Raw genomic sequence first — 25,469 nt, 5'->3', positions numbered from 1 at the left:
CAGCACCGTGATGTCAGTGCTTAGAGTGGAATCCACGCGTATGGAAACTCTTCAATCCATATTATAAAAGAGTTCGTAGTTTCTTGTGCTTCCTCCTTCAAAGTTAAAAAGCAACTTCGTTTTCCTTTCTTCTTTTGGAACTTCAGAAACAAAAGAAGCTTCAATCTCTTCTCATAACACTGTTCTTTCTTCGTAGCTGTTAATGATATATATCATTACCAAATAACTCATTGCCATCAGAAACATGGGAGAAGTGGGTGAAGCTGAATATTTCAGATCAGAAATAGCTCTTCTGAATTTCTCAGATGCGAGTTTGAAACCCCCACTCTCTCCTCTGTTCATCCTCATTGATCCACTCACACCAACTGATTCATCATCTCCCTCAGAAGAATCTCATCCATCACAGAATCAAGAACAACACCCCAAAGACGCGTGGCTTCCGATCACCGAATCAAGAAATGGAAATGCCTTTTCTGCAGCCTTCCATGTTCTTAACTCTAATATCGGCTTCCAGGCTCTCATGCTTCCCGTTGCTTTTGCCACTCTTGGTTGGTACGTCATGCCTGCAATTTTCAACCACCGTTTCAAACTTCTTTAATCATAAATATCCAATCTTTAACCACCTTTTTCAACCCCATCACTGTTCATCTTTTAAATCTCATACCATATATAAAAACATCGAATCCATTGCAGCAGAGAAGAGTTAAAAATTTGCAGTCCATTTCAAAGTTGTAGTGTTGTACACGTTTGTGTCAAGTGTATGTATGCCAGTGATCAACGTTTCATTACGAGATTTTTCTTCTATTTGTTGAAGATTCATAATAGATTTAGGTTGGTAGGTATAAGGAAAACAACACATGCATGTACCTGCAACCAGGGTCAATACCTCTTTGAAACCTCCTCTTAATTAACCAACCTTCACCATCGAAAGACTATGAAGGTTGACTTATCAACATGCAAAACCAACCTTAGTCAACACGAAAGTCTTAGGTTAGGTCTACGATGTACATGATTCATGCGTTGTTACATATCATAGATTTTTTTTATGTACGTGCAGGGTGTGGGGCACAGTATGTTTGACAGTGGCATTCTTTTGGCAGCTCTATAGCATATTTCTTCTTATTCAGCTTCACGAATCCGTCCCTGGGATTCGTCACAGCAGATACCTCTTCCTCGCCATGGCTGCATTCGGTAACAACAACTTCTCTCTTCTCCAAATTCAACTTACACCAGATCTTCACATGAATACCTCTTTTTCCAAAACTGCTTTCTGCACTTTTTTCCATTCTTCTTCCACAACCACGATTAAAATTAGGCCTTCACGCTACAATCTTTTCATTGATACACACTTTGAGATAAAGCCTCCACTATGATTGGCACCATATCCCCATCATCAGTTTGTATTTTTCTACGCAAAGCCATCAACATCGGTTGGTGCTTACATTATTAAGGGACTCCAATAATACTTTATTACTAGTACGAAACTGTTATACATCCAATCACCTTTTGTTTCATTCCACATAAAAGATTGTTTTTTTTTGGTTTTCAAACCTAATATTCAACCCATATCATACAAAAAAAACTGTTTTTTCTATAGTATCCATCAATTTTTCCCTACATTTAAAATCTTCAATTTACAAATAAATTAAGAACATCTAGTTACCTGTCTTAAAGTTCACACGTGGCATTACTCTTAGTCTTGTAGGATTGATTATTCATTACCACGCAAGCTTTTCAACAGTTGGAAAACACAACAAATGTTTATTCAAAGACACGTGGAGTTTCATCTTAGACGTGGCTAACTTTGAATATATTTCTGTAGGTAAAAGGTTAGGGAAAGTGGCAGCGCTATTCCCAGTGATGTATCTTTCAGGAGGAACATGCGTCATGCTTATCATCACCGGCGGTGGGACACTGAAACTGTTATTCAAGACACTTTGTGACAATGATAATGGAAACACTTGCAGTGCCCACGCGCTTACGGGGGCAGAGTGGTTCTTGGTCTTTACCTGTGCCGCCATTCTCGTTGCACAGTTGCCGAACCTCAACTCCATGGCCATGGTTTCTCTCGTCGGAGCCGTTACCGCCATCTCTTACTGCACCCTCTTTTGGGTTCTCTCTGTTAAGAAGGGTAGGCCCAACAACGTGTCCTATACCTCAACCCTGTCGCAAGAATCCACTGCGGTGGCTAAGATCAGCGACGTTCTCAATGCAGTTGGAATCATCGTGCTAGCTTACAGAGGTCATAATGTTCTGCTCGAGATACAGGCAAGTTTTCCAATTTCTCAAACACTTCAATAAGCATGCATGGGACAGCATAATCTAAGAGTTGTGTTTTGGATTTTGGTTTTTGCAGGGGACACTGCCTTCAGATTTCGAACGAACATCCAAAAAACCAATGCGCAGAGGAGTGAGTATGTCATATGTTCTAATCTCCATGTGTGTCTTTCCTCTTGCAATTGCCGGATTCTGGGCCTATGGAAACCAGGCAAGACTACGAGAAACCGACCAATATTCCAGATTACGCATGTTGTTTTATTCAACTGATTAACCAATTTACGTGCATACATGTTTCAGATAAACGAGGGTGGATTATTGTATTCGTTTCCGCAATTTCACAGGAAGCAGCTAACGAAATTCTCCATGGGAGCAATATACGTTCTGGTGATAATACATTGTTTGAGCAGCTACCAAATCTATGCGATGCCGGTTTTCGACAACCTTGAGATCAGATTCACGAGCATAAGGAATGAGAAATGTTCAAGATTGGCGAGAACATGCATACGATTATTTTTCGGGGGATTGACATTTTTCATCGCTGTCACATTCCCGTTCCTTCCAAGCCTATCAGCACTAATTGGAAGCATCACCCTGGTGCCAATCACGTATTCATACCCCTGTTTCATGTTTCTATCGCTGAAGAAGCCTCGACCAAGAGGTTTTGTTTGGTGGTTCAACGCTGCGCTCGGGTTCTTAGGGTTGCTTCTCAGTGTTCTTCTGTTAGCTGCAGCCGCAAGGACTCTTGCTGACAAAGGCTTAAATGCGAACTTTTTCAGACCTTAACACTACTCTTCTCCATTGGCGACTGGCAGAAGCTAGAAGCTGTTACCAACTAATTACCACTAATTTATTTTCAACCCTAAATATAATCATAGCCTAGTTCCTCCAATAGTGGATATAATTATGTATATTATTCTCTTATTTTAAATTTTTTATTGTTATTTAAAGGAGTTGGTAAGAAGTTGTGTAAAAGAAGGAAAAAAGAGAGAGTAGGTTTTCGAAATGTGAATAGTTTATTGTCGAAAATAAAATCAATTCAAAATTCAAAATAAATGAAACTAACTAAAATAAGTCAAAAGATGCATGTTTCTAGATTCTTGGTGAACCCATTACATAATGGAAGTTACCGGAAAGTGAAACAATTAATTAATGAGTTAATCAATGTATTTAGTCACATTCATGATGCAATCACGGATCTGTTCCTAATAAAAAAAAAACAAAGAGATAGAGAGAGAAGAGAGGTATATATGACTCACTTGGCAAGTCTTTTTCAGTGAACGTATAATTATTTTTTTATTGAAAAAAAATTAAGAATGGTTTAAGAATTGCTGATATTTGGTAGTTTTATTTTTTACCAACAATAAAGAATATTAGAGAAGAAAAAATACAAACGACATTACAAAAATATTTTACACAACACTAAACGACATCACATGTAAAATAATGTTGTCTAAATATAATAAAACAACAATTTTTTAGACAATAATTTGAAAAATGAAAAAATTTGAAGTTCCTCCGTCCTTTTATTTTAGACTGAAAAAGTCAAGAACTCACATTGTTGAAAATGTAAAGTTTTGAAAAATAATACATCAAAATTGTGATCTTTTTTTAGGGTTTTAAGCAACATTTTTAAAATTGTTGTCGTACTGAAAATCGTGACATATTAACTACAACTATGTTCACCTAGACTACGTCTAAAAATTATTGTCTAAATTTTAGTTCACAATTTTTGTAGTTTAACCCACAATTTTATGTTGTTGTCTAAAGCAAGTTTTATTGTAGTAGATAAGAAAAGAAACCAAAACTAAAAATGAAGAAAATACAATTAATTAAGAGAAAGAGTTAAGTGAATTAAAAAGTAAACACCGTAATAAGACTAAAAGGAATAAATTGAGTGATAGTTGGAATTTGAGGTTTTTAATAATGGCATAAACTGTTTTTGTGTATATTATATTACACTAGAGGTCACTACCAACCTAATCAACGCGTTAACATACAAACACAAATAAAAAAACGTGTATGTAATGCAATTAATTATATCTCGAGTTACATATGCATTAATTATTCTTATCTTATATATAAAGATCCTATAAACTTATTTTTGAGGTACAATTTTAATAATCTTATATTTGATGACAAACCAACCACCTTAATATTTATGTGTTCCGTAGAAGACTTTTTTTTGGGTGTGTTTCTTTTCCGAACATGTATTACATTTTCTTCTCAACACGTTATTCGCATTTGTGTTCAATATCTTACATTTATCTTCCACTATCCCAATCCTTTCCTTTATCTTTTCAACCTTTTTCATGGGTGGCTGCGAAAATGCAGAACCTCCTTTTTTTTTGCTTTGGCCGCGAGAAAATTTTGTCACTTTGGTGCTTTTTTGCTATTCTTTACGTCGTCTTTTCTCTCTCTCTCTTTTTTTTTTTTTTAACTTGTGGTCTCCTTTAATGGTGCATTCTGTCTTTTTCTCTCCTATCTTTCTTGGGAAGGTGGTTGGGTGTTACGGGGGCTGGCGGAACTAGGATGTGACAGGGGAGTCACGCCTTCCCATTTTTTTTTTGAATTTTTCTTATATATATTTATACATTTTTTAAAATTATATTATATATTATTTATATTAAAATTATATTATAGAAAATTATAATAAAAGATAAAATAAAAAATTTAATTGAGACATTAATTTATAAAAGAGATTAGGATTTTTTTCTTACTATAAGATCTTTTCATAATGTAAATTATCATGAAAGTTTGTGAAGATAGATAAATACAAAGGTTGGGAAATAGAGGTTGGAAACACATAGATTTAGATTCATGTATACATTCTTGCATGATCTATCACAAATCAAGGTTAATATCTTATTATGATTTATGTATGTTAGTTTATGATTGTTTGTAGGATGTTTCTTCCAAATTAAGTTCATTCCAAATTAATATAACCCCTAATTATGATTTTAGGGATTCTTTTATGAAATTGGTATGAACCCTAATTATAATTTTTCCTAAATTATTAAAATCCTTAATTATGAAATTTAGGGATTTTGTGTTTTTCGCTACTATGGTAATTTTTTTTAAGTTTTGAATTTATACAGTATTGCTTATTTAATTAAAGTAGTATGAGTTTTGTTATGTTTTGCATTGTGATTTGTGAATATAAATTTTATTTTTTCTAAATAGGTAAGAGGTGATAAATTTATATTAGAAAGATTATGATAAAAAGTAAAAAAATTGATTCCTTTTTTTCAAAGAGGAAGGTTTGTGATGAAGATGAAAAAGAAATGCAATTACGTTAACTAAGCTTGAAAAATTTAATAAGAACCAAGAATTTAAGACAATATAAAACAAATCTCTAAAGTTATCAGAGTTACATATAATGAATTTAACAATTCAATAGAACGTGATCTGGGAAAAACGACATCAAATTTGACAATACCACCAAATCAAATTGACGAGATACGAATGCCTTATCTAAAATGGTATTCATGAATTGATATCATGATATAATAGCGAATGATAGTAATATTTTTTTGAATTCTACTATTATATGTGTTTGTTATAAGAAGAGGAAATGAAGAGAAAAAAATGAATAGTTTTTCTTCTAAAAAAATTATATATAACAAATCTAATTTGGCCCCCTTACAATTTTAGTCCAAGTTCCGCCACTGGGCTCTAGTACCACATTACTCATTCAAGAAATGACGTAAATTATACAATAGGTTTAATTAGTCAGATAATACCTACTTTTATTTAGATGTATTAGTTTGATACCATACAACTAATTAAACTTTATACAATATAAAGAAGAAAAAAAAAAGGAAGAGAGAAAACAACATTTATTATAGAAAAATTATGTAAGAGTTTGTTTTTAATTACATTACTAATGCAAGAATAACATTACTTTTCGGTCCAAAATTGAAATAAAATGGGAAAGAATTGTTAACTCACTTTTATTATATCACTTTAGATATCGTCACAAAATATAAAAGTATAGAAGAGTATATATGTTCTTCGTAACACGGACCAAGCTATTTTGTCATGTTGGGCCTTGGGCCCATATCTTTTTCTTTTTAGCATATAAGTTTTTCCGGACAACACTATTAGAATTGTACGTGAAAATAGTTTTTAACACTTTAAATTTTACAAGTTGTGTTTTTTATGATATATGCTTTTATCCTTGAACACAAAGTATAATTTTGATAAGTTGTCTGATAAGTATCGAACCTTTTTTGGCAAATTAAGAAAAGGAGAAAAAGTTAGCAAATAATAAAAAAAATAATAACAAGTAAAGTTAGTTTACCTTATCCTCTCTAGATAATTGAAGTGGTTTACTTCCACGCGTTATTCATCCAATTTCAAGATATTCGAATAAAGGTTAAAAGATAAAGTGAAATAAGAAAATTAAACTTTCAAATAATTGTATTGTTTCAACGAACAATTTAAATAAGAAATAGACATGGAATATGCGATTTCGATAATGTTTTTACATATTCGAAGATAAAAATCGGATTGTTCTATAATTAAATTCGATAAACACTTCAATATTCGAAGAAAGGACCAAAAATAATATAAGAATTCGTTAAGCTTTTAGGTTTATAACGATAAAAAAGGAATTATTAGAGAAAAGATGCCCTAAAATACCAAACTTTTTAAGTGTTACAAACATAGTTTTATGGTGACAAATCAAGAGTCTATTGAAATGAAAATGAAAAAGTTCGCTCTTGAGTGGTGGACTCAATGATTCAGAATCACTACCATACAACAAAGGATACGTTATTCCTGACCCAGTTTTATACTCTTATATATGGTTAAATATGTTTTTTTTTTGCATTCTTCTAAAATTTTAAACATTTCAGACACATCTCTACAAAAATTCTGTTTCTGTCCCTCCAAAATTGAACAAAAATAATGTAAATTTTTTGACAAATGTATTTGACTCCTTTTACCTATAGTGAGTGTAGAAGAATATCTTATACTCCATTTTTGATTTTGCTTATTTTAAAAAGAAATGTACGAGATAGTAGCTGGATTAAATAGACAAGTTAGGGTTTTTGGCAGCTAGAATTGCGCAGGACCAGGAAGAGAAAAGACACGAAAAGGAACACATATTACATCAATATTAATATTGGCGTTCAGATATTTACGGAGAGAAATGGAGGGGTTCGTTCTTCTACAACATGGGTAACAAAAAGCTAAAAACAAGGAGCCAAAAATGTACGAGCAGCAACCTTTACAAGTGATGATAAATGGAGAGAGCAAGAATCCGCGATAAGGGGGGACATAGTAACACAACACATCACTTGTAGACACATGAATCGGTTAAATTCAGAGGTTTTCCGAGTTTGTTGCCATGCAATGTCACAGAACATCTCACTCTTCGATAGAATTTAGACTTCACTAACCTCCCCAAGATGAAAGCCCTCGATCTCACCGTGAACGTCAGATTCAGCGGCAACGCAACACTCTCCAAATGCTCCTTAGTGTTTCCGAGAACCGACACGCCGCCATACAGAGGAATCTGGTGTCCCAACACCACCACTCTCAGCTTTCGCTCACTCTTTCTGGACTGGTAGAACTTACGCATCTGTTATATGAACCCAATCAGATAAATGTAGAATTAACGGTTAATTTATTTATCACAGTGGTAGAAGAGATTATTAACGTTGAAGCGTGTCGGGTGCAACGGATACCCGGAATGAATGTCTGTGGGATCCGGAAATCTAATTGTAATCCAAAAATATATTGTAATGATTTCTGTGAGAGTCACGTGAGAGGTACGGTGTGACTTCTGCGGATTTGCAAAGAGCAATAAAGCCTCTGTGCGTATTGAATAATAGTCATAAAAAGAATCATCCATTTTAATAGAAAAAATTCTGTTTTGTGGGTCCCCACAAGTAGGATGATGTAGGGTTATAGCAGCTTTTGTACACTGCCCAATAAAGAGGCCCAATGAAATTGAATTTCCCACAATCACACACCCCCATGCATTTTTTTTTTCAAACCTTTATGCATCAAACTAAGTAAAAGGTGAAATCATGAACACAAAAGCAGCACTTTTTTTTTTCTTAATTTAAAATTTGAAGCACAGAAAGAGAAACCTGGCCAGAGGCTATTGCAAGCTGGTAATAGCTAAGCTGAAGAGGCGTGGAAGTGACGTGAACGCCGAAGAAAGTCGCAGGGTTTCTGTACACAATTCTGACCGTTGAGTTCAGCGACAACATATCAGTTGGTACGCCACTTCCATCGTTCCCCGACTGAACATTCAAGTTCTCGAACACCATACTCTGTTGTTGTTTCACAACATTATTACTTTAGTTTAGGTTAACTTCCCCACATAAAACAAACAAATACCATCATCACAGACATAAGAAAGAAGAAAATAGATCAAGGAATCAAATCAGAAACAGGCCCCACCGTGCGCTACATTCTTAGAAATTAATCATTGCACCGTGCTACCCAAAACAGAACAAAGCTAGAATTCTGTGTTTGAGCGAGGCACGCATACATGGTAATAAATAAAAATGATATCACTAATTAAATTTTGTAATGAAACCGAGTCGGGGAAGACCGACTCGGAGTGAACTCGCAAGATGTTATGTTATGTTACCTTGACGATGAGTCTGGGCTTGTAGCTCTTGCTGGCGCCCCAGAGGATGACGGAGAAGAGTGTGAAAAGCATGAGAAAGAGGAGGAAGAAGCAGAAGTACAAGCGGAGGTTGCGGGAGGAGCGGTCGAGGTCGTCGCCGTCATCGGCGTCGTCGTCGTGATCGGCGTCGTGCTGGGGGTGGGGGTGGAGCTTCTTCCAGTTGGAAGAAAAGTTGCGAGGGTTTTTGAGGGAGGCGGAGAAGCGGGAAGTGGAGGATTCTCGAGAGTGGTGAATGGGGGAAGAGAGGTAGTGGAAATGGTGGTGCGGTGAACCCATGGGGCTTGAACCGTAGGACATTTTCTCAACGTCGTGGTTGGAAGGGCTCTGAACGTAGTACAGTGGCCGCCGCGGAGGGGAACGCGCCGGCGACGATTGCTCCATGCTGTTGCTGGTTACCTCCGAGTCCGATTTCGTGTGCATTCTTCCACCCATCTTCTTCTCTCTTCTCTCTCTCTCTGCCACTGCAAACTAAACTACTACCACCGAAGCTTTTAGTTTTTATATAACATAACACTAACCGAATAGAATTATTTAATTATTGACTCCACATTTATTAAAATAATAAATTAATTTAATTTAAATTTCAATATTTAATAAATCAATGTATTTTAACATATTTTTATTTAAAACATCTTTTGTTACCTTGATGTGGTGAGTGTTGTTTTTTTGCCGGTAGCTTACTGTTTACGCTGAATCAGGTTGTTGATCCGCGACAATGGAAGCAGAAAACCAAACATCCTTGAAAAGTTAAGAAGGGTTGATTTGAAGGTTTGAATAGTTGAGATAAGAATGGGAGTGTGGGGCCATTGTCTTGAATGTTTTGAATTTGATGCATTAAATAACATCACCAAAGTCTAACTGCTGCCTTCTGGTTTTGGGCCGGCATTGTAGTGTGTTGGAATTGTGGCACCAATTTGGTACCACGCGCTTTCTGTCAACGACGCAATTGCCTTATATTTTATTTGAAATTCCAAGTCCTAAATTTTTTAGATCGATAAAAGAAGATCGTGCACACTTAATTAAGCCTTTTATGATAGAAAATATGGTTCCAACTGATCTTTTTGGTTTTGGTGTCTTCCCTCGCTGAGCGAGATATTCGACAAACTTGGCCCATAGTTTGTTTATTCAGTTCAGAAGATTATGAGTTGTTTGTTTTTGAAGTGAAAAGCCTACAAAAAAGAGAGACCAAGGTGCCAAGCCGTGACGGATGTTTTCAGAGGAAATTCATCTTAAAATGTGGATTTTAATTTTACAAAATCAACTTGCATAAAGTCCGTGTTATATTAATTTGTATATTATAAATTTTTGTTATATTAAATTGATGTATAATCTTCAACAAATTTATCTTTACATGGGCATTTTGATTGTATCTATCAACATACTCATACTACTAACACGTTCAAATATAAATCTCAAACTTAATACTAGACAGACATTATGATGGTCTAATAGTAGCTCAATAATAAATAACATGATCTACAGACAATAAATTTTATTACAATACAATTTAGACAATTTTCATACCATCATCATAAGAAATGAATTATAAATTTAGTCAATTTTTACAAATAGAGTTCTAAAAATAAGATTTACATTTATTTGTATATATAAATCTATTTTATCTATAATACATATACAATATTTAACAATTTATAATAAGAAAATAAAACAAATAACATTATATTTTATATTACATAAATAAATATTTTTCTTTCGATCTAAAATCTAATATTTTTTTAACTTTTAATATTTATTTGAGAGAGGTGTGTGAAGACGGACCAAAATGGATTTGCGAAGAATTGGGTTGAATTAATTTTATAATTTACTTAAATTGTATTATTAGATATAATTGTATAGGAAAGATTTGATATGCCTGAAGTCTTATTCGTTTTGAAGTTTATGTTTCATTACGATTTTATTTTTAAAAGTGATATCAAAAAATAAAGAAAAAGAAGAAATATTTAAACTTTAGATTTTGATTTCTAGTAATGTGTTTGGAAACACTTCGAAAAATTATTCTATTTGATGTAAAAAAATCAATTTTGATCGATAAAGAAGTTAAAAAAAATGATTTTTTTTATGTGTATTTTCTGTCTACAATTGATTTTAAAAATTAATTTTGGATGTTTTTAAATAATTTATTATTATGAATTGATTTTAAGTGTTTCGAAATTGAAACCACACATGTATTACATTATATAGTTAAACTCTTATTTTGTTTCCATCAACATATTTTTACAGAAATTACCACAAAACCACGTTTATTGATTGGTTTGTATGAAGCATGAAAGTAGTTGATAGGGGTATTAGCTGTGAAAACGACCAAGAAACAAGATTTCTATATGAACATTCATAGCTCTTCACTGCACCAAAATATCTGTGCATCCAAAAGGAAATTCAGCTCAAAAACATCACATCACTTTCTTTAATTGCGTAACCATTCAATATACCTTCTTAACTCCTTTCTATCTTCCTTTTACATCCATGTGTAATCATTATTTTCAACTCTTCTTTTGGAATGCTATACTGTTCCATTTAGTACCTATTGTCTTACTAAAAAAATTAATCTATTATTATTAACCATTGTTTTCAAATACTAAACAATTCTTCCTGTTTATTATTAATAGCTTTACGTTGCATAACATTCTCATTTATAATAATGGTAAGTAATCACCACATTTGGATATATATATACTTTTATTCATTCTTGTTTTAAAGTTGTTTTATCCTCAGTCTTATCAACAACCTATTGATACTAAATTATATTGGTAGAGATAAAAATAATAGTATTCATATAACATAGTACGATGATGCCGCGAGGAAAATTTGTATAGAATTTGATTTAGATTTTTCTAGCCGTTCACTTGAATTGGCACAAAATAATTATTAACGAGCTCCCGAAAATGTGTAACAGTGCTGATCCTAGTCATAACATAACACACACAAAAAATAATTACGGGTTATCTTGAGTGGAAACAACGACAGCAGGCCCATTACTGCTGGGCTGGGCCTGGTTGTTGGTTTCCTCGAACGCTTTCACAAGGTCAGGGTCCACATTCTCCTGGGGCTCCCAAGTGGGCTCATCCAAATCGGCCCATTTAACTAAAAACTCGGGCGTCCCTTCATCCGCGACCCTTTTCGCAAGCACAGCCTCGGCCACGGCGTATTCAAGCCCGGCCTCGTAGTCTCTGACAAGATCCTCCGCCACAAACTTCGCCTTCACCCAATCATTCGCACCACCGTCCTTCCACCGCACAAGGTACTCCAAATTCTCTCCCTTCCCTCTCCGTTCAAGAATCTCCTCCACCTCCGCGTACTCGAACACAGCCCCTTCCAAAACCCTAACCACTCCCTCAAGTCCAATCCTGCGCCCGAACTGCATCGGATTCCCCTTCGGCGTCGCCTTCAGAATCTCCCGCGCCAGATCCAACGCCGTTCTTCCACGGTCATCCGCCACCTCAGGATCCGCGCCGAGATCCAGCAGCACCTTCGCCACGCCGGGCCTCACGTACCCCGCCGCCATGTGCAGCGCAGCGAGACCACCGCTGCGGTCGCGGTGGTCCAGGTTTGCGCCGGCTTCCGCCAGCAGCTTCACGCACGGTTCGGAGCCAAGTCCCGCTACGAAGAGCAGCGCGGTGCGACCTTCCGCGTCCACAGCGTCGACATCACGGCCGTCGCCGGATTCGAGGATGTTCCTCAGCGCGGGCTCATCCGCCTTCTTCGCGGCGGTCCACCACGGGGTTTCGTACTCCGCGACGACGTCTTTTGCGATGAAGTCTGCCGGAACCCACGACGGCGCGTGGCCGTCTTTCCACTCGATGAGGTACTCCATTCCAGCGGCGGCGTCGAGGGCTCTGCTGCCGATGATGCCTTTGACTTCACCATAGGACTCGTCTTCGGTGTCTTTGAAAGCTGCTGCTGCTGCTTCTTGTTGGTTTTGGAGTGCGGCGGTGACGAGGCGGAAGCGCGTGGGGTTTTGGCGGACGTGGAGAAATGGTTGTTGTTTAAGGACGTGTTTGGGGTTTGGAGAAAATTTAGTTTTGAAGTGAGAATGAGAAGCTGGTTTGGGAACGAAAATAGCTTCCATTAATAATCTGGTAATGCTTTTGCTGTGTGTGTTTGAAAGGGTTGAAGTTGAACATGTGGAGTGACAGTGGTGGAGTGAAATGGGGCTTGTTTGGGGAACTTACTGGATAAGGAACCACATCCATGTTGTGGCTGCCATTGGATCTCCACAAATCATAACTGCCAAACTGGACAATCTTTTCTTTCTTTTTTTCTGCACAATTTCTTTCCCTGAATTATTTTACACCAATAAATTGAAAAAAACTCTAGCCACTAATTTTTGTGGTTCCTCATGTTTCTCCAACATGCTTCATAAAAATTTGTCACTTCTCTTGGAGCAATTTTTGTGCAATAGATCATCAAGAAAGCTGGAAAAAAAAAATCTTACCAGGTTTGTTTTAAACTCATTAATTTATGGAAGATTTTTAGATATTGAAAACTTACGAACCTTAAATTAAAAGAAAATTTTCACTTTATAGTGTCTATGAAACTTCGCAGAATATTGGACGTGGTATTTTTTTGATAATGAAAAAAGAAAATTCAGTAATTTTATAGAATCTTATTTGACATAAGTGAAAACGTGATTTGCTTGAAATTTCCTACGTAAAGTTGTTCTTACGAACAAAACCTCTATTTTAGAGTTGATATTTTGAAGATGATTTAGAAGTTTTCAAATGCAAAATTACATTTCTTTTAAATAATTTATTTTCAGAATATAATAAAAAAATATATTCCAAAAACGGAAGAAATTGGACATTGTGAGTGTCATTGTTATTCATCAATAAGAAAATAATGTATAATTCAATTCCCAAATAAGGGCCCATTGTTAAACCCACATGGTGCACTGTATTTTTTTCTCTTCTATTCGGGCTTTGCTCTAATACTTGGTTGGGCCTTTTTTTTTCTTTCTTGTTGTTCTTCTGAGTACTAAACATCGGAGAGAAAAATAAGACATGAATCCGTTTTTTTTTTTTTTTTTATAAATTCACTGCGAATGTGTAATTTAATTTTTGATTTTGGAAGTTATGAATTACAGGTTTAGTTTAAAATTTTCCTAACATTAAATAATTTTTGTTTTTTTTCTTTCCTTTAATATTAACGTGTTCCTTAGTCGTAACTATGTATGTTATAACATAACATAAGATGCTGATGTTAGACAGAAAAGTCATTAAATTTCTAAAAACCGTAAAAACAAATGAGCTGTTAAAATTCTAATCGAAACTAAAATTTCATACCGATAAAACAATGAGAACCAAATCTAAAGTAAACCAAATATAAAACTAATTGCGGAAATTTCAATATTCGAGAAGCCATCATGGTTACGTATATGCACACACACAATCACACTTGGTTTTCCTTGCACCAGCTCATACGCTTCAATCAAGGTGGAAAATAAAACTTTCTAATTGATTTATCATTCAAATGTCATGACTCCTAACAAAGAAAATAATAACAACAATAAACTACGTCAACTCACACATCAATTGTCAATGTTGGAGCATGAGAAACGGGCAATATTTGCATGTGACTCATTTGAAACTAACCATACATATTACATAAAACCATGTATGAAACCAAATAATAAAGCGTTTGAAAATAATTGAATTATTTTGTGTATATATATACGAGTAAATATAAATAATACACCTAATAGTCAAATCCACCAGGGTGTCATGAGAGAGTCAACAATAATGAAAACTTTGATTCATAGAGATAAAGGAGTGTACATTATTGTGATTTTGCAGGGTCCCATTTTGCTTATTCGGTTCCAATTCTTATTCCTTATAACTCCAGCACCCAAACAAGTTACATAGAATGTCCCAGAAACGACAAAAGGTACTATAATTGTTTCCGCGTACAAATATCATTGTTTGGGGAAATTTAATTATGATTAGAATAGCGCGTGTCACGTCAGAATTCGCGGCCGAACACACTCTTATACAGCTTCGACATCGCTCATTCCTCACTGCAAAATGCTAACTCAATAATAATAATATAACCACACGCATTCACCGCCAAACTTTCTTCTTCCCTTTTCTCACCGTTTTCACTCGTGCCAATCCAACAACCATTTCTATTCGCTACCACTTTTCATTTTCGTATTACACAAAAAATGTTAAAATACTTTACTTACCTTAACTCTTGTTGTCCTCTTATGTTATAAATACAACACCAGTTCTGTTTCTTGCTACTTCAATCATAACATACATACACTTTCTCTCTCTCTCTCTCTCTCACTCTTTCATAAGCCATTTTCCTACTCTGTCTTCGACATGAATAAACTACGTGCTTTATCAAGTTTCTGTTCCATTTTGCTGCTTTTGGAATTGGTTTTCGTTGCTGCGGAAGATCCTTATAGATTCTTCGACTGGACCGTTACCTACGGTGACATTTATCCTCTAGGAGTTAAACAGCAGGTTATTAACAATTAAATAGTTTTTTCGTTTGGTTATATTTTTGTTGTGTTTTCTCGTTCTTAATGTTTGGTTGGAATATGTGTTGTTGCACTTGCAGGGTATTTTGATCAATGGCCAATTCCCAGGCCCTGAAATCTACTCTGTTACCAATGACAATTTGATCATCAACGTACGCAATAACTTGACCGAGCCGTTTCTTCTATCTTGGTAACTTTCCTTCTCCTTTTTTGTTTTTTTTTTTTTAAATTTCAATGTGTTTTCTTAAAAAACATAGAATGTTACAAATGTAGTTCATTCAACAAAAGGTTTTGTGAAAAACAAGGCCACTTCTTATCAAAGCGTAATCCAACTGGCAGAGTGGTGCACTTTCTAACCAAAGCATTGCGTGCTTCGTAAAAAATCCTAAATGTCTTGTTCCGATTTACCTTGTTTGGAAAAACGCGTGTTTTTGAAACTCCATCCATTTGTTTGGTTAGGGAAGAAGGTATTCAGGTTTGGATGAATCTAGAATTAGAAGAGTAATAATTAAGGTGTATTTATGTTTAATTATTACTTATTTGAGTTTCTGAGCTCATTTTTATGAATTTTGTTTTTTATGACAATTTCATGAATGGAATGACTTGGGAAAAGAGTTATGCAATCATTTTCTTTTAAATAAATAAAAGTTTAAACTATTTTTTATTTCGGTTGTTCTTTAATTATTATTTTTATTTCAGCACTTTTTGAAAGCGAGCAAACTTGTGAAGTGATAGAATTTGAATTACTTTTGTATATTTTAAGAGCAAGTCCATATTTCTTTTTGTTTTCATTGATGAAAAGAGTTCACACTGACAGATCTAAACAAAACAAAACAAAACACGGACTTAATAAATGTCTCTCTCACCGATCAGTTCGGCCCTTTAAGTATTGTCACGGACCAGACCCATTCAACTACAAGCCCACATCTATAATTCACGAGTCAGGCCCTTAAGTCATAATGTTCTGCCTCCTAGTATAACTCTTCACGAGTAAGGCCCATTATTAATGGGCCTCTACCCTTCCTTAAACCCAAAGATTTTATTTTCTTTAGAAATTTTATTTGAGTGACCTATAGTTACAAAATATACTTATTCGTATGGTGAATTGAACAGGAATGGTGTTCAACAAAGGAGAAATTCTTATCAAGATGGAGTTTATGGAACCACATGCCCAATCCCTCCAGGGCAGAACTTCACATACACACTTCAAGTCAAAGATCAAATTGGGAGTTTCTTCTATTTCCCATCTCTTGCTTTTCATAAAGCAGCTGGTGGTTTTGGTGCAATCAAAATCCTCAGCAGACCAAGAATCCCTGTCCCATTTCCTGACCCAGCTGGTGATTTCAGTCTTCTTATTGGTGATTGGTACCAAATCAATCACAAGGTAATAATCATCAATCACATTGCTCTCAAAAAAATTTCCTTTTTCTTTTCTCATCCTCATCTGCTTACATGATTTTACATTTTTGATGATCTCAGACACTTCAAAGTGTTCTAGATTTTGGACACAGACTCCCATTGCCTCAGGCCGTTCTTATCAACGGTCGTCCAAACGGCACAACATTCACAGTGGAACAAGGTATGCATGCCTATTTGTTTTCCCTTACAATTGTTGTTTTGTTTGAGGTTGTTGAATTTTGTACGATGATGCTTGTTTTACCGTGGACAACAGGGAAGACATACAGGCTTAGAATATCAAATGTTGGACTTGAAAACTCTCTGAACTTTAGGATTGAAGGCCACACCATGACGTTGGTGGAAGTTGAGGGAACTCACACCATCCAAACCAAGTATTCCTCGTTAGATGTTCATGTGGGACAGTCTTATTCTGTGCTTATCACAGCTGATCAAGCTCCCAAAGACTACTACATTGCCGTGTCCACTCGTTTCACTGACAAAATCATCACAAGCACCGCCATCCTTCACTACAGTAACTCCCAGCAATCCGTTTCTGGCACAATCCCTGGTGGCCCAACCGATCAGATTGATTGGTCCATCCAACAAGCTCGTTCAATCAGGTACTTAATTTCTTCGTGTCCTAAGTTTCATATCGAATCTAATCGAAAAACTGGTATCAATCTGTTACATGTATGTTTCATTTATTACCACAATGCACATATCCAATTCTCACATTCAACTTTTGCGATTTGTAGGACAAACTTAACAGCAAGTGGACCAAGGCCAAATCCTCAAGGCTCCTACCATTATGGTTTGATTAATATCAGTAGGACAATTACATTGTCGAGTTCAGCAGCACAAGTGAACAAGAAACAGAGATATGCAGTGAACAGTGTATCATTCGTAGCAGCTGACACTCCTTTGAAGCTCGCGGATTACTTCAAGATTGGTGGGGTTTTCAAAGTAGGAAGCATTCCCGATAGCCCTTCTCGTAAACCCATGTATCTTGACACCTCAGTCATGGGTGCTGATTTTCGGGCCTTCGTTGAGATCGTGTTTCAGAACAACGAGAACATCGTCCAGAGCTGGCACATTGACGGATACTCCTTCTGGGTTGTAGGGTAAGTTCTCACATTTTCATATCCATCATCACTCTCACTTTAAAAAGTGCACTCCATATCACTGAAATTTTAACGTGGCCTTTATTCTGATTCAGAATGGATGGTGGTGTGTGGACACCTCAAAGTCGAAACGAGTACAACCTCAGAGATGCAGTGTCAAGGTGCACAACACAGGTTAGTAACTTGGTACTTAACCGAATTTGGTTGGTCTTTTTTCCATTACCATATTCAGAAACCAATAAGTAAAATTCTGAAAAAACATTGTATTACAGGTGTATCCCAAGTCATGGACTGCAATTTACATGGCACTGGATAATGTGGGTATGTGGAATGTGAGGAGTGAATTCTGGGCACGACAGTATCTTGGACAACAATTTTATCTGCGAGTGTATTCACCAGTTGGATCCATCAGGGATGAATACCCAATTCCCAAAAATGCTCTTCTTTGTGGCAAAGCAGCAGGAAGAACAAGTAGATGAGAATCTCCATGGGAATCAAATTATTCAATCTCAAACACCTATGATGTCTGTCATTAACTTAGGGACTCACTTGGTCCCATTCTTTGCAAATTTCTTCACCATTTCTTTGTATGGATACTTAAGCACCATCATGTATTGTAATAATTGAATTGTCACCATTGATTTATTTTTTAAACAAATAAATTTCTCACATGTATCGGTGAATCTCTTGTTTTAATACATGAATCAGTTTAATCTGCATGCACTCTCTCTGTGTAATTTGAAGTGTCAGTGTCTAGATTGAAACGTTTTAGGGTTTTCAACCGGGTATTACAAGTGATCGATGAAGACAAAGTTCTTCTAAAATTTCAGTATAATAAGCCCACGCTCTAATAGAGGTGCAGGAAGCAAAATGCTCTCATAAGCCCACGAAACTGAAGTCCAAATTATGATCCAAAAGAAGTAATTTAGTCAAGCAGCCTGTAATAAAAATAAGAACAGCCCATTTTATTAGGGTTTACTATTTCCTTGAAAAGTGCCTTTTGTATAGAAGACTTCGTGTGGGCGTTTATTGGAATTTGAAGTTTCTGAAACAGAGAAATACACTTTCCAATACTTAATAACTGAAAAACATGACCTCGTTCCTCTTTTTGTAAGACATTTTTAGAGAAATAATTGAGTAATACATTATTTATTTTTAAAAAAGATACTCTTAATTAATTGATGTATTTAAGTAAAAAATATTTAAAATTAATGAAGTAAATTCTCTTTTTTCTAATATGATTTCAGAAATATTCAAGAAAAAAAAAATCTCAATTTTGAAATTGGTTTTGATAATTTATGTGTGATCCTATTATTGGCTTCTATTCACGGACTTGTGTCTACCATTTAAAAATTATAACAACTAAAGCCAAGTAATGCTCAAGATTATTCAGTATGGTCCATAGAGTTATAAATTATGTAAAGAAGAAGCTTAAGTCCATTGCATTGGCTTGAAAATACGGAACAATGCGTACACGTTACTATAAATTATTTTTTCAAACTGGCCATGTTCAAATTTGATTGAACTTAATCTCTCAAATTCACTTTATAATATTGTCTAGGATGTACACACAAACAATAACACTACAATAATGTCTACGCATTATTTGGGAGTCCAAGAGTACATCAGAATTAAAATTTCAAGTTCTCTCTGGTCTTATGACATCTCTTCATATTTCATTTAATTGTTTCATCGTTCAACATTGTTCACATCAGATCGACACGTAATGTTTTAAGACAACCTTGACATTGACATTGAAATTGGTACACATGTTTCATATTATAGAACTAAAAATCGAATAAGCAGTTGATGCAGTAGGTTCTACGAGTGTGGGCGTGGACTGAAATCAACGGCTACTAACTGAGTAGGAAGAAAGTAAATGAAAAAAGGTAGGCACTCACCACCCTCTGATGATTTCCGTGACGCAAAAGATTTGTGCTGCCTCAGGTTACGACGACGCGTGATTGGGTTTCCTCTTCTGTACCAAACACATTACCGCACTGTACAACAGTAGCACCACCCACAAAAAAGGCTATGCAAATTGCAATGCATTTCTAATCTGTAATAAAACAAACAAACAAAAGTTAACGTGATCAAAACCGGAATACTTTGGCTACACACTATGTCAGAATTGTCTGCGCCATGCCATGTTTTTACCATGGACCCTTTTTACATCGGGACCCACTATCATCACATTAGAACAGGTTAAAATATTGCGATAATAATATGATAATACGGTTGTGGAATTTATTGAATTGAAGATGAGATTGCGCACAGATTAACATTGCCCACACATATCCCTATGCATAGATAACCGCCGTTTGGTAATGTTTTGCAGGTGGAGTTTCGTTTCTCATCGTGATTCAGGATCAACGGTTTTCTCGCTCCAACGGTATCCAACCAGAGGACGCCACGTCATTGAAATTTACATGGTGGAATGGAAACCGAACGTAGAGAAGTGGGCCCCAGGGAAAAGGACCTTGTCGGGTGCTTAACTTAACCGTGGTGTAACGGAAAGACACTCTCTGCAAACGGCGTCTCTTTTTCTTGCTTTTGCCTCCTATCAAATCATCACTACCACCACCTCTACTCACTTCTGCACTATCTCTCGCACAGTGAGGTTGAAAGAGAACGTTGCGAGTTAACCCACCCTGTCCCCCACTGCTTCTTCACTTTTATTTTCTCCTTTACCATTTTTTTCACTGTTGCCAACACGCTCCACTGCGCTGCTATTCTGTCAAACCAATGTGCCTGAGATCTGAGTGAGATTTCCGGAGAACCATGGGGAGCGTTTCGTCTGAAGACGGTTCCGACCAGCAGAGCGACCGCTGCGGCAGCTACAGCCTCAGCGCTGACGTCAGCGAGTCTGAGAGCTGCGGGAGTTTCTCCGCCCGCCGCTTCGACGCCGAGGGAGCTTCCAGCTCGGCCAACCTCTCGCCGCGTCCTGTCGCCTCTCACTTCAACTTCCCTCCGGCACAGGTAATGCTTCCCGTTATTGGCGGCAAGGACGTCGTCGTTTGGGATCACAAGCGCGACCTTGATCTGTCTGGTAATCCTCTTTTCCCTTCTTCGGGAATTACTTTATCTTTTGATTGAGAGTGAAAAGAAAGAGAGTGTGGATTATGAAGAGCGATTGCTTTTCTTTTTTGCAGAAGTGGAAATGATGAAGGAGAGGTTCGCGAAGCTGCTTCTCGGAGAAGACATGTCTGGTGGTGGAAAGGGGGTGTGCACTGCGCTTGCTATCTCCAATGCTATAACTAATCTATCTGGTTAGTGACTCTGTCATGCCATGTGTTAATTGATTTGTTCAATGCCTTCGATAAATTTTACCATAAGAAGAAAGTAGTGAGATGTTTTAAATGAATTGATTTAGGCTGAAATTAATTAATGAGTTAAACTTGGTAAGTAGTTAGTCGGGCGTTTATATGAAATCCAAGTGTCCGGTGTGTGTTTATAGGATAAGGTTTGTGAAATGTGTCTTTTAATGGTAACTGCAGCAACTGTGTTTGGCGAACTGTGGAGATTGGAGCCGCTGGCACCACAAAAGAAAGCAATGTGGCGTAGGGAAATGGAATGGCTGCTGTGTGTGAGTGATTCTATTGTGGAGCTGGTGCCATCTGTGCAGCAGTTTCCTGGAGGCGGAACCTATGAGGTGATGGCGACGCGTCCTCGCTCGGATTTGTATATCAATCTTCCAGCTCTGAAAAAACTTGATGGTATGCTGCTGGGTATGCTTGACGGGTTTCATGATACGCAATTTTGGTATGTTGACCGGGGAATCATACTGGGAGAAGCCAAGGATTGTGATGCATACGGTAGACCATCGGTTAGGCAGGAGGAGAAATGGTGGCTTCCCTCTCCCAAGTTACCCCCAACTGGTTTGTCCGAGGAAAATAGAAAAAGGTTGCAGCAATGCAGGGATTGCACTAATCAGATACTAAAAGCTGCTGTCGCAATTAATACTTCTGTGATTGCTGAAATGGAAATTCCCGGCGCATATGTAGAGTCCTTGCCCAAGGTAAGTAATCATGCCCTGTGCTGCTTTCTATATTTGTTAAGTTATGACTGTGGTGAGTATCATGCTATTAGTTGGCAATGCATGTGTGAGTTTCACTAGCTTATGATTTTGTGAAATGTATAGTTTTTGAGTGCTAAAATCATGGTTCAAGTAAAGAAAAGGTTGGAATTTAGTAATGTCTTCATATGTAGTTGGGACTCCTGTTACTTTAAAGTAGGCTAGAACGTACTGAAGACTGAATTGTCTGTGTGTTCTCTTGTGCAACTATAAATGCAGAATGGAAAGGCTTGTCTGGGCGATATAATTTATCGATATATAACCGCAGACCAGTTCTCACCTGAATGTCTCCTTGATTGTTTGGATCTTTCGTCAGAGCACCACACTCTGGATATAGCTAATAGAATTGAGGCTGCCATACATGTATGGAGGCTGAAGGACCATAAGAAACATCTAAGTTCAGCAAAAGCCAGACGGTCTTGGGGTGGAAAGGTGAAGGGACTTGTCGCCGACAGTGAAAAGAACAAGAATCATTTTCTTGCACAACGGGCAGAGACACTTCTAGAAAGCTTGAAACACCGATTTCCAGGGCTCCCTCAGACTGCACTCGATATGGCCAAAATTCAATATAATAAGGTATGCTACTTTTTCCCCTTAATCATTAGTTTGAATCGAACTCATGATTGTTCTGTTCATCTACAAGGTGTGACCATGATTGGAATATATGTTAAAGCTAGCTAAGTTTCTTCTCAATGCATTGGCCACCTGGCGTATTTTTAAGTGCATCTGATTGAGAACTTCTACTGTCAGAGCCAGTTGGCATTCAGAAATCTGAACAACCATTCCATGTCCTGACAATGGTCTAGAGAACTATTAGGTTTTCTTTGCTGAAGTAATTAGTGAGGGAATAATGTTAAGGATTTATTGAGATTAAATGCATTGTATTGCCGTGCAATATACAAACTTGTGCTTTCTCAATTTCATGGTCCACATTGATGATTTATCGTAGCATTTTCTGGTGTATGAACTTGTCCATATTGAATAGAAACTATATGTACAAGTGACCTATGTTACGCACTCTGGTGTTACAGATGGTTTGTGATTAGTGCACAATTACTAAGGATTTTGTTTGTGTTTGGAGAAGGGTGGCTTGGTAAAAAAATCTAAGTTTGTGTGGATTTGTTTTTTCCATTGCAGGATGTGGGACAGTCTATTCTTGAAAGTTATTCACGAGTGATGGAGAGCTTGGCCTTTAACATTATGGCCAGGATTGATGATGTCCTTTATGTAGATGATAGTATAAAGCGATGTGCGGCTGCAGATTCTCTCTCACTGTTCAGCAGGGGAGGTTTTGGTGGCATGCCCATCCAGAAGAGGTTCTCTCCTAGTCCCTTCTCAATTCAACACACACCATATGCCTCCCCATTTGCAACACCAACGTTTTGTTCCTCCTCTCCTGTTACTGGGAGCCCGTGTAGTCCTGCAAGGATACATGATATGAAGAGAACTGCTCCTAAGGAGGGTGCAGACAAGTTGGCCAAATCTGAGTTTGAGAGAGTTTGGTCTTATGCCGGAAACCTCAGTGCAAGAAGAGCTTCGGGTGATGCTCCAGAAAGAGACTGAGTTCTACAATTAGTATGACTTTCATCAATCATCTTGTCTTAATGTGGATCTGGCTGAAGTCCTTGGTCCTGCTCCCTGTACATGAGGGTCTAATTTTTGTATATTCTTAGGCAGTATGAGAAAGGCTTATGTTAAAAAATCATGCCAATGGATTGTTAGTTCAAAATGTTTCCTCCCAAGTAAATTTCTAGAGGTAGGCTTTTATAATTTCCAAATTCTAAGTAGTGTTCAGGACTGCATAACCCATTCCAGATTCAGCATTACACATGTTTTTATGTACCCTTGCTCTCCCACTTCCTATAACATTAAATAAAATTTAGTCAGGTCGAAACAACACCAAACGAATGCCTTGTCTCGAAATATTCTCTTTAAGTAGAAAACAAATATACAAATTATTACGTTTGTATTATATACAAAGACTACTTAACATTAGTCATTTTTAAACATTTTATCCGAAAGATGTTGTGAAGATGCACATAAAACAGCATTCGGCGCTCTTTCCTTATTTTGATGTAGTTTTTCAATGGATGGTTATCGATTTTCAGACATTTCGGCTCCTTAATGCATATTTCAAAAGCTAAATTATTAGAATAGCATATTTTAATTACATCTTGAGATCACACATGCTTATCTAAACATATCAATGTTATCATGGATTTGTTGTATAAAGTCAACTATTGGGCCCGTGAGTGTGCAGAACCAGTTTTGAAGAGTTCATGCTTACAAAATACCATCTTTAGATATGAAATACTGCTTGTATAAGAAGCAATCAGAGCAAATTGTCTGACTCTCTGAGTAGCTCTCTGAATCCACAACCACTAATTCTACTCTTGTGAAAGTGAAGTAATAATGTAATATCTCCTCCTTTCAAATCTGGGCTATTTTGGACCACTTTGGGTTAGCTTTGATTAGATGTGTGGTGGAAAGCCATAAAGTGTACAAAAAGAATTAGGATCGAAAGTCAAATTTATTGTTATTTACCATGATGCTCTTAAATGATATATTAAAATAATCTAAATTAGTGCACATTATATTTTCTATTGGATTCATGGTAATGTTGTGCTTATATTTGCATATTCCAGTATGATTAATGATAATGGGTTATGTTCCACCATGTCTTAGAAAACAAAGATGGTATATTTGAACCGGTGAAAATAAATAAATAAATAAGAGTTTAATGCAATTTATTACACATTTTACCTTTAGGAAACATCTAATAAATAAACACTTGGAATAGGTGGCTAAGTTAGTCACAAATTTAGGGTGCTTATTTGACCAACCTCACCGTCCAACAATTACAATAGAAACATCTTTTTATAGTGCCTTCTATTTGATATTTCATAACACACTTCTTTCTTTCTATATTAGCTTTATTCTCATGTTCCTAACTAAGAGTGTATTTATGTTAGTGTTTCTATGAATTTATCTAAGTTGGGCTAAGTGTAACACATTCATTGACAGAGTCTTTTAATTCTTATAAAGTCTTATCATACTTTCTTTAATTTAGTAAGTTACATGCATTCAGTTCACTTTACATGTTAGAGATGACATAATAATATGAATTGTTAATATTAATATTATTAGTATATTTGCATATATATTAAATATACTAGATAATAAAAGTAGTATATATTAGTATACTTGTACACTAAATATACGGTGCATTTGAAAGAAAAAAAATGAAGTTGCATTGGAAGAAGAAAAGAATAAGGTTGATGAGAAAAGAACAATCCATAAATACACAAAGCCACCAAACCTTACCTCCAAATGGTTAGATTATGTTTGGACATTAGTGGTTCGGTGGCACTTGAGGAGACCCCAACCGCTCCACGTGTACCCCTCCCACCCCATCATTTCTTAAATTATTATTATTATTTTAAGATTTTA

General features: G+C 36.3%; 5 protein-coding genes across 6 annotated transcripts; 3 read left to right on the top strand and 2 right to left on the bottom strand.

Moving 5' to 3' along the window:
- Positions 1-64: 64 nt before the first annotated feature.
- LOC114170607 (lysine histidine transporter-like 8) lies at positions 65-3,283 on the top strand. The gene is made up of 5 exons (XM_028056121.1): positions 65-552; positions 1,058-1,191; positions 1,823-2,268; positions 2,357-2,488; positions 2,578-3,283. Exons 1-5 carry the CDS (start codon positions 245-247, stop codon positions 3,061-3,063), a joined length of 1,506 nt encoding a protein of 501 aa, XP_027911922.1. The 5' UTR covers positions 65-244; the 3' UTR covers positions 3,064-3,283.
- A 4,085-nt stretch (positions 3,284-7,368) lies between these two features.
- On the bottom strand, positions 7,369-9,723 carry LOC114168714. Of its 2 annotated transcripts, none has more exons than XM_028053622.1 (4): positions 9,569-9,723; positions 8,888-9,399; positions 8,379-8,564; positions 7,369-7,864 (listed from the first exon to the last, which is right to left on the bottom strand). In XM_028053622.1, exons 2-4 carry the CDS (start codon positions 9,356-9,358, stop codon positions 7,577-7,579), a joined length of 945 nt encoding a protein of 314 aa, XP_027909423.1. In that variant the 5' UTR covers positions 9,359-9,399; positions 9,569-9,723; the 3' UTR covers positions 7,369-7,576. The 2 variants fall into 2 exon arrangements, with proteins under 2 accessions (XP_027909423.1, XP_027909424.1); XM_028053623.1 differs by having other exon boundaries at positions 8,888-9,394.
- Positions 9,724-11,734: 2,011 nt separating this feature from the next.
- Positions 11,735-13,368, bottom strand: LOC114170685 (signal recognition particle 43 kDa protein, chloroplastic). The gene has a single exon (XM_028056213.1). It carries the CDS (start codon positions 13,011-13,013, stop codon positions 11,880-11,882), a length of 1,134 nt encoding a protein of 377 aa, XP_027912014.1. The 5' UTR covers positions 13,014-13,368; the 3' UTR covers positions 11,735-11,879.
- Positions 13,369-15,095: 1,727 nt separating this feature from the next.
- On the top strand, positions 15,096-18,640 carry LOC114169983 (L-ascorbate oxidase homolog). Its single transcript, XM_028055409.1, has 8 exons — positions 15,096-15,408; positions 15,506-15,615; positions 16,539-16,809; positions 16,905-17,004; positions 17,098-17,443; positions 17,579-17,944; positions 18,040-18,118; positions 18,217-18,640. The coding sequence occupies exons 1-8, from the start codon at positions 15,265-15,267 to the stop codon at positions 18,421-18,423; spliced, it is 1,623 nt and encodes a 540-aa protein (XP_027911210.1). The 5' UTR covers positions 15,096-15,264; the 3' UTR covers positions 18,424-18,640.
- Positions 18,641-20,513: 1,873 nt separating this feature from the next.
- LOC114169768 (rop guanine nucleotide exchange factor 1) lies at positions 20,514-23,923 on the top strand. Its single transcript, XM_028055065.1, has 5 exons — positions 20,514-20,993; positions 21,097-21,213; positions 21,442-21,962; positions 22,239-22,595; positions 23,157-23,923. Exons 1-5 carry the CDS (start codon positions 20,726-20,728, stop codon positions 23,580-23,582), a joined length of 1,689 nt encoding a protein of 562 aa, XP_027910866.1. The 5' UTR covers positions 20,514-20,725; the 3' UTR covers positions 23,583-23,923.
- The last annotated feature ends 1,546 nt before the right edge of the window (positions 23,924-25,469 follow it).

The sequence above is a fragment of the Vigna unguiculata genome, chromosome 11 (genome assembly GCF_004118075.2).
Source record: "Vigna unguiculata cultivar IT97K-499-35 chromosome 11, ASM411807v1, whole genome shotgun sequence".
Taxonomy (NCBI): Eukaryota; Viridiplantae; Streptophyta; class Magnoliopsida; order Fabales; family Fabaceae; genus Vigna; species Vigna unguiculata.
The sequence above is the reverse complement of the archived record's forward strand: the minus strand, read 5'-3'. Positions and strand labels throughout refer to the sequence as shown.

Bases quoted from the DNA above. Each gene is read 5' to 3' on its own strand.
- LOC114170607 (XM_028056121.1), top strand. From the start codon at position 245: ATGGGAGAAGTGGGTGAAGCTGAATATTTCAGATCAGAAATAGCTCTT. The intron at 553-1,057 runs GTACGTCATGCC...ATGTACGTGCAG, and splicing joins GCTTTTGCCACTCTTGGTTG to GGTGTGGGGCACAGTATGTT. The intron at 2,489-2,577 runs GCAAGACTACGA...TACATGTTTCAG, and splicing joins TCTGGGCCTATGGAAACCAG to ATAAACGAGGGTGGATTATT.
- LOC114168714 (XM_028053622.1), bottom strand. From the start codon at position 9,358: ATGGGTGGAAGAATGCACACGAAATCGGACTCGGAGGTAACCAGCAAC. The intron at 8,565-8,887 runs GTAACATAACAT...AAACAACAACAG, and splicing joins AGCCCAGACTCATCGTCAAG to AGTATGGTGTTCGAGAACTT. The intron at 7,865-8,378 runs GTTTCTCTTTCT...TTCATATAACAG, and splicing joins TTGCAATAGCCTCTGGCCAG to ATGCGTAAGTTCTACCAGTC.
- LOC114170685 (XM_028056213.1), bottom strand. From the start codon at position 13,013: ATGGAAGCTATTTTCGTTCCCAAACCAGCTTCTCATTCTCACTTCAAA.
- LOC114169983 (XM_028055409.1), top strand. From the start codon at position 15,265: ATGAATAAACTACGTGCTTTATCAAGTTTCTGTTCCATTTTGCTGCTT. The intron at 16,810-16,904 runs GTAATAATCATC...TGATGATCTCAG, and splicing joins GGTACCAAATCAATCACAAG to ACACTTCAAAGTGTTCTAGA. The intron at 17,444-17,578 runs GTACTTAATTTC...TGCGATTTGTAG, and splicing joins CAACAAGCTCGTTCAATCAG to GACAAACTTAACAGCAAGTG.
- LOC114169768 (XM_028055065.1), top strand. From the start codon at position 20,726: ATGGGGAGCGTTTCGTCTGAAGACGGTTCCGACCAGCAGAGCGACCGC. The intron at 20,994-21,096 runs GTAATCCTCTTT...TCTTTTTTGCAG, and splicing joins GCGCGACCTTGATCTGTCTG to AAGTGGAAATGATGAAGGAG. The intron at 21,963-22,238 runs GTAAGTAATCAT...CTATAAATGCAG, and splicing joins ATGTAGAGTCCTTGCCCAAG to AATGGAAAGGCTTGTCTGGG.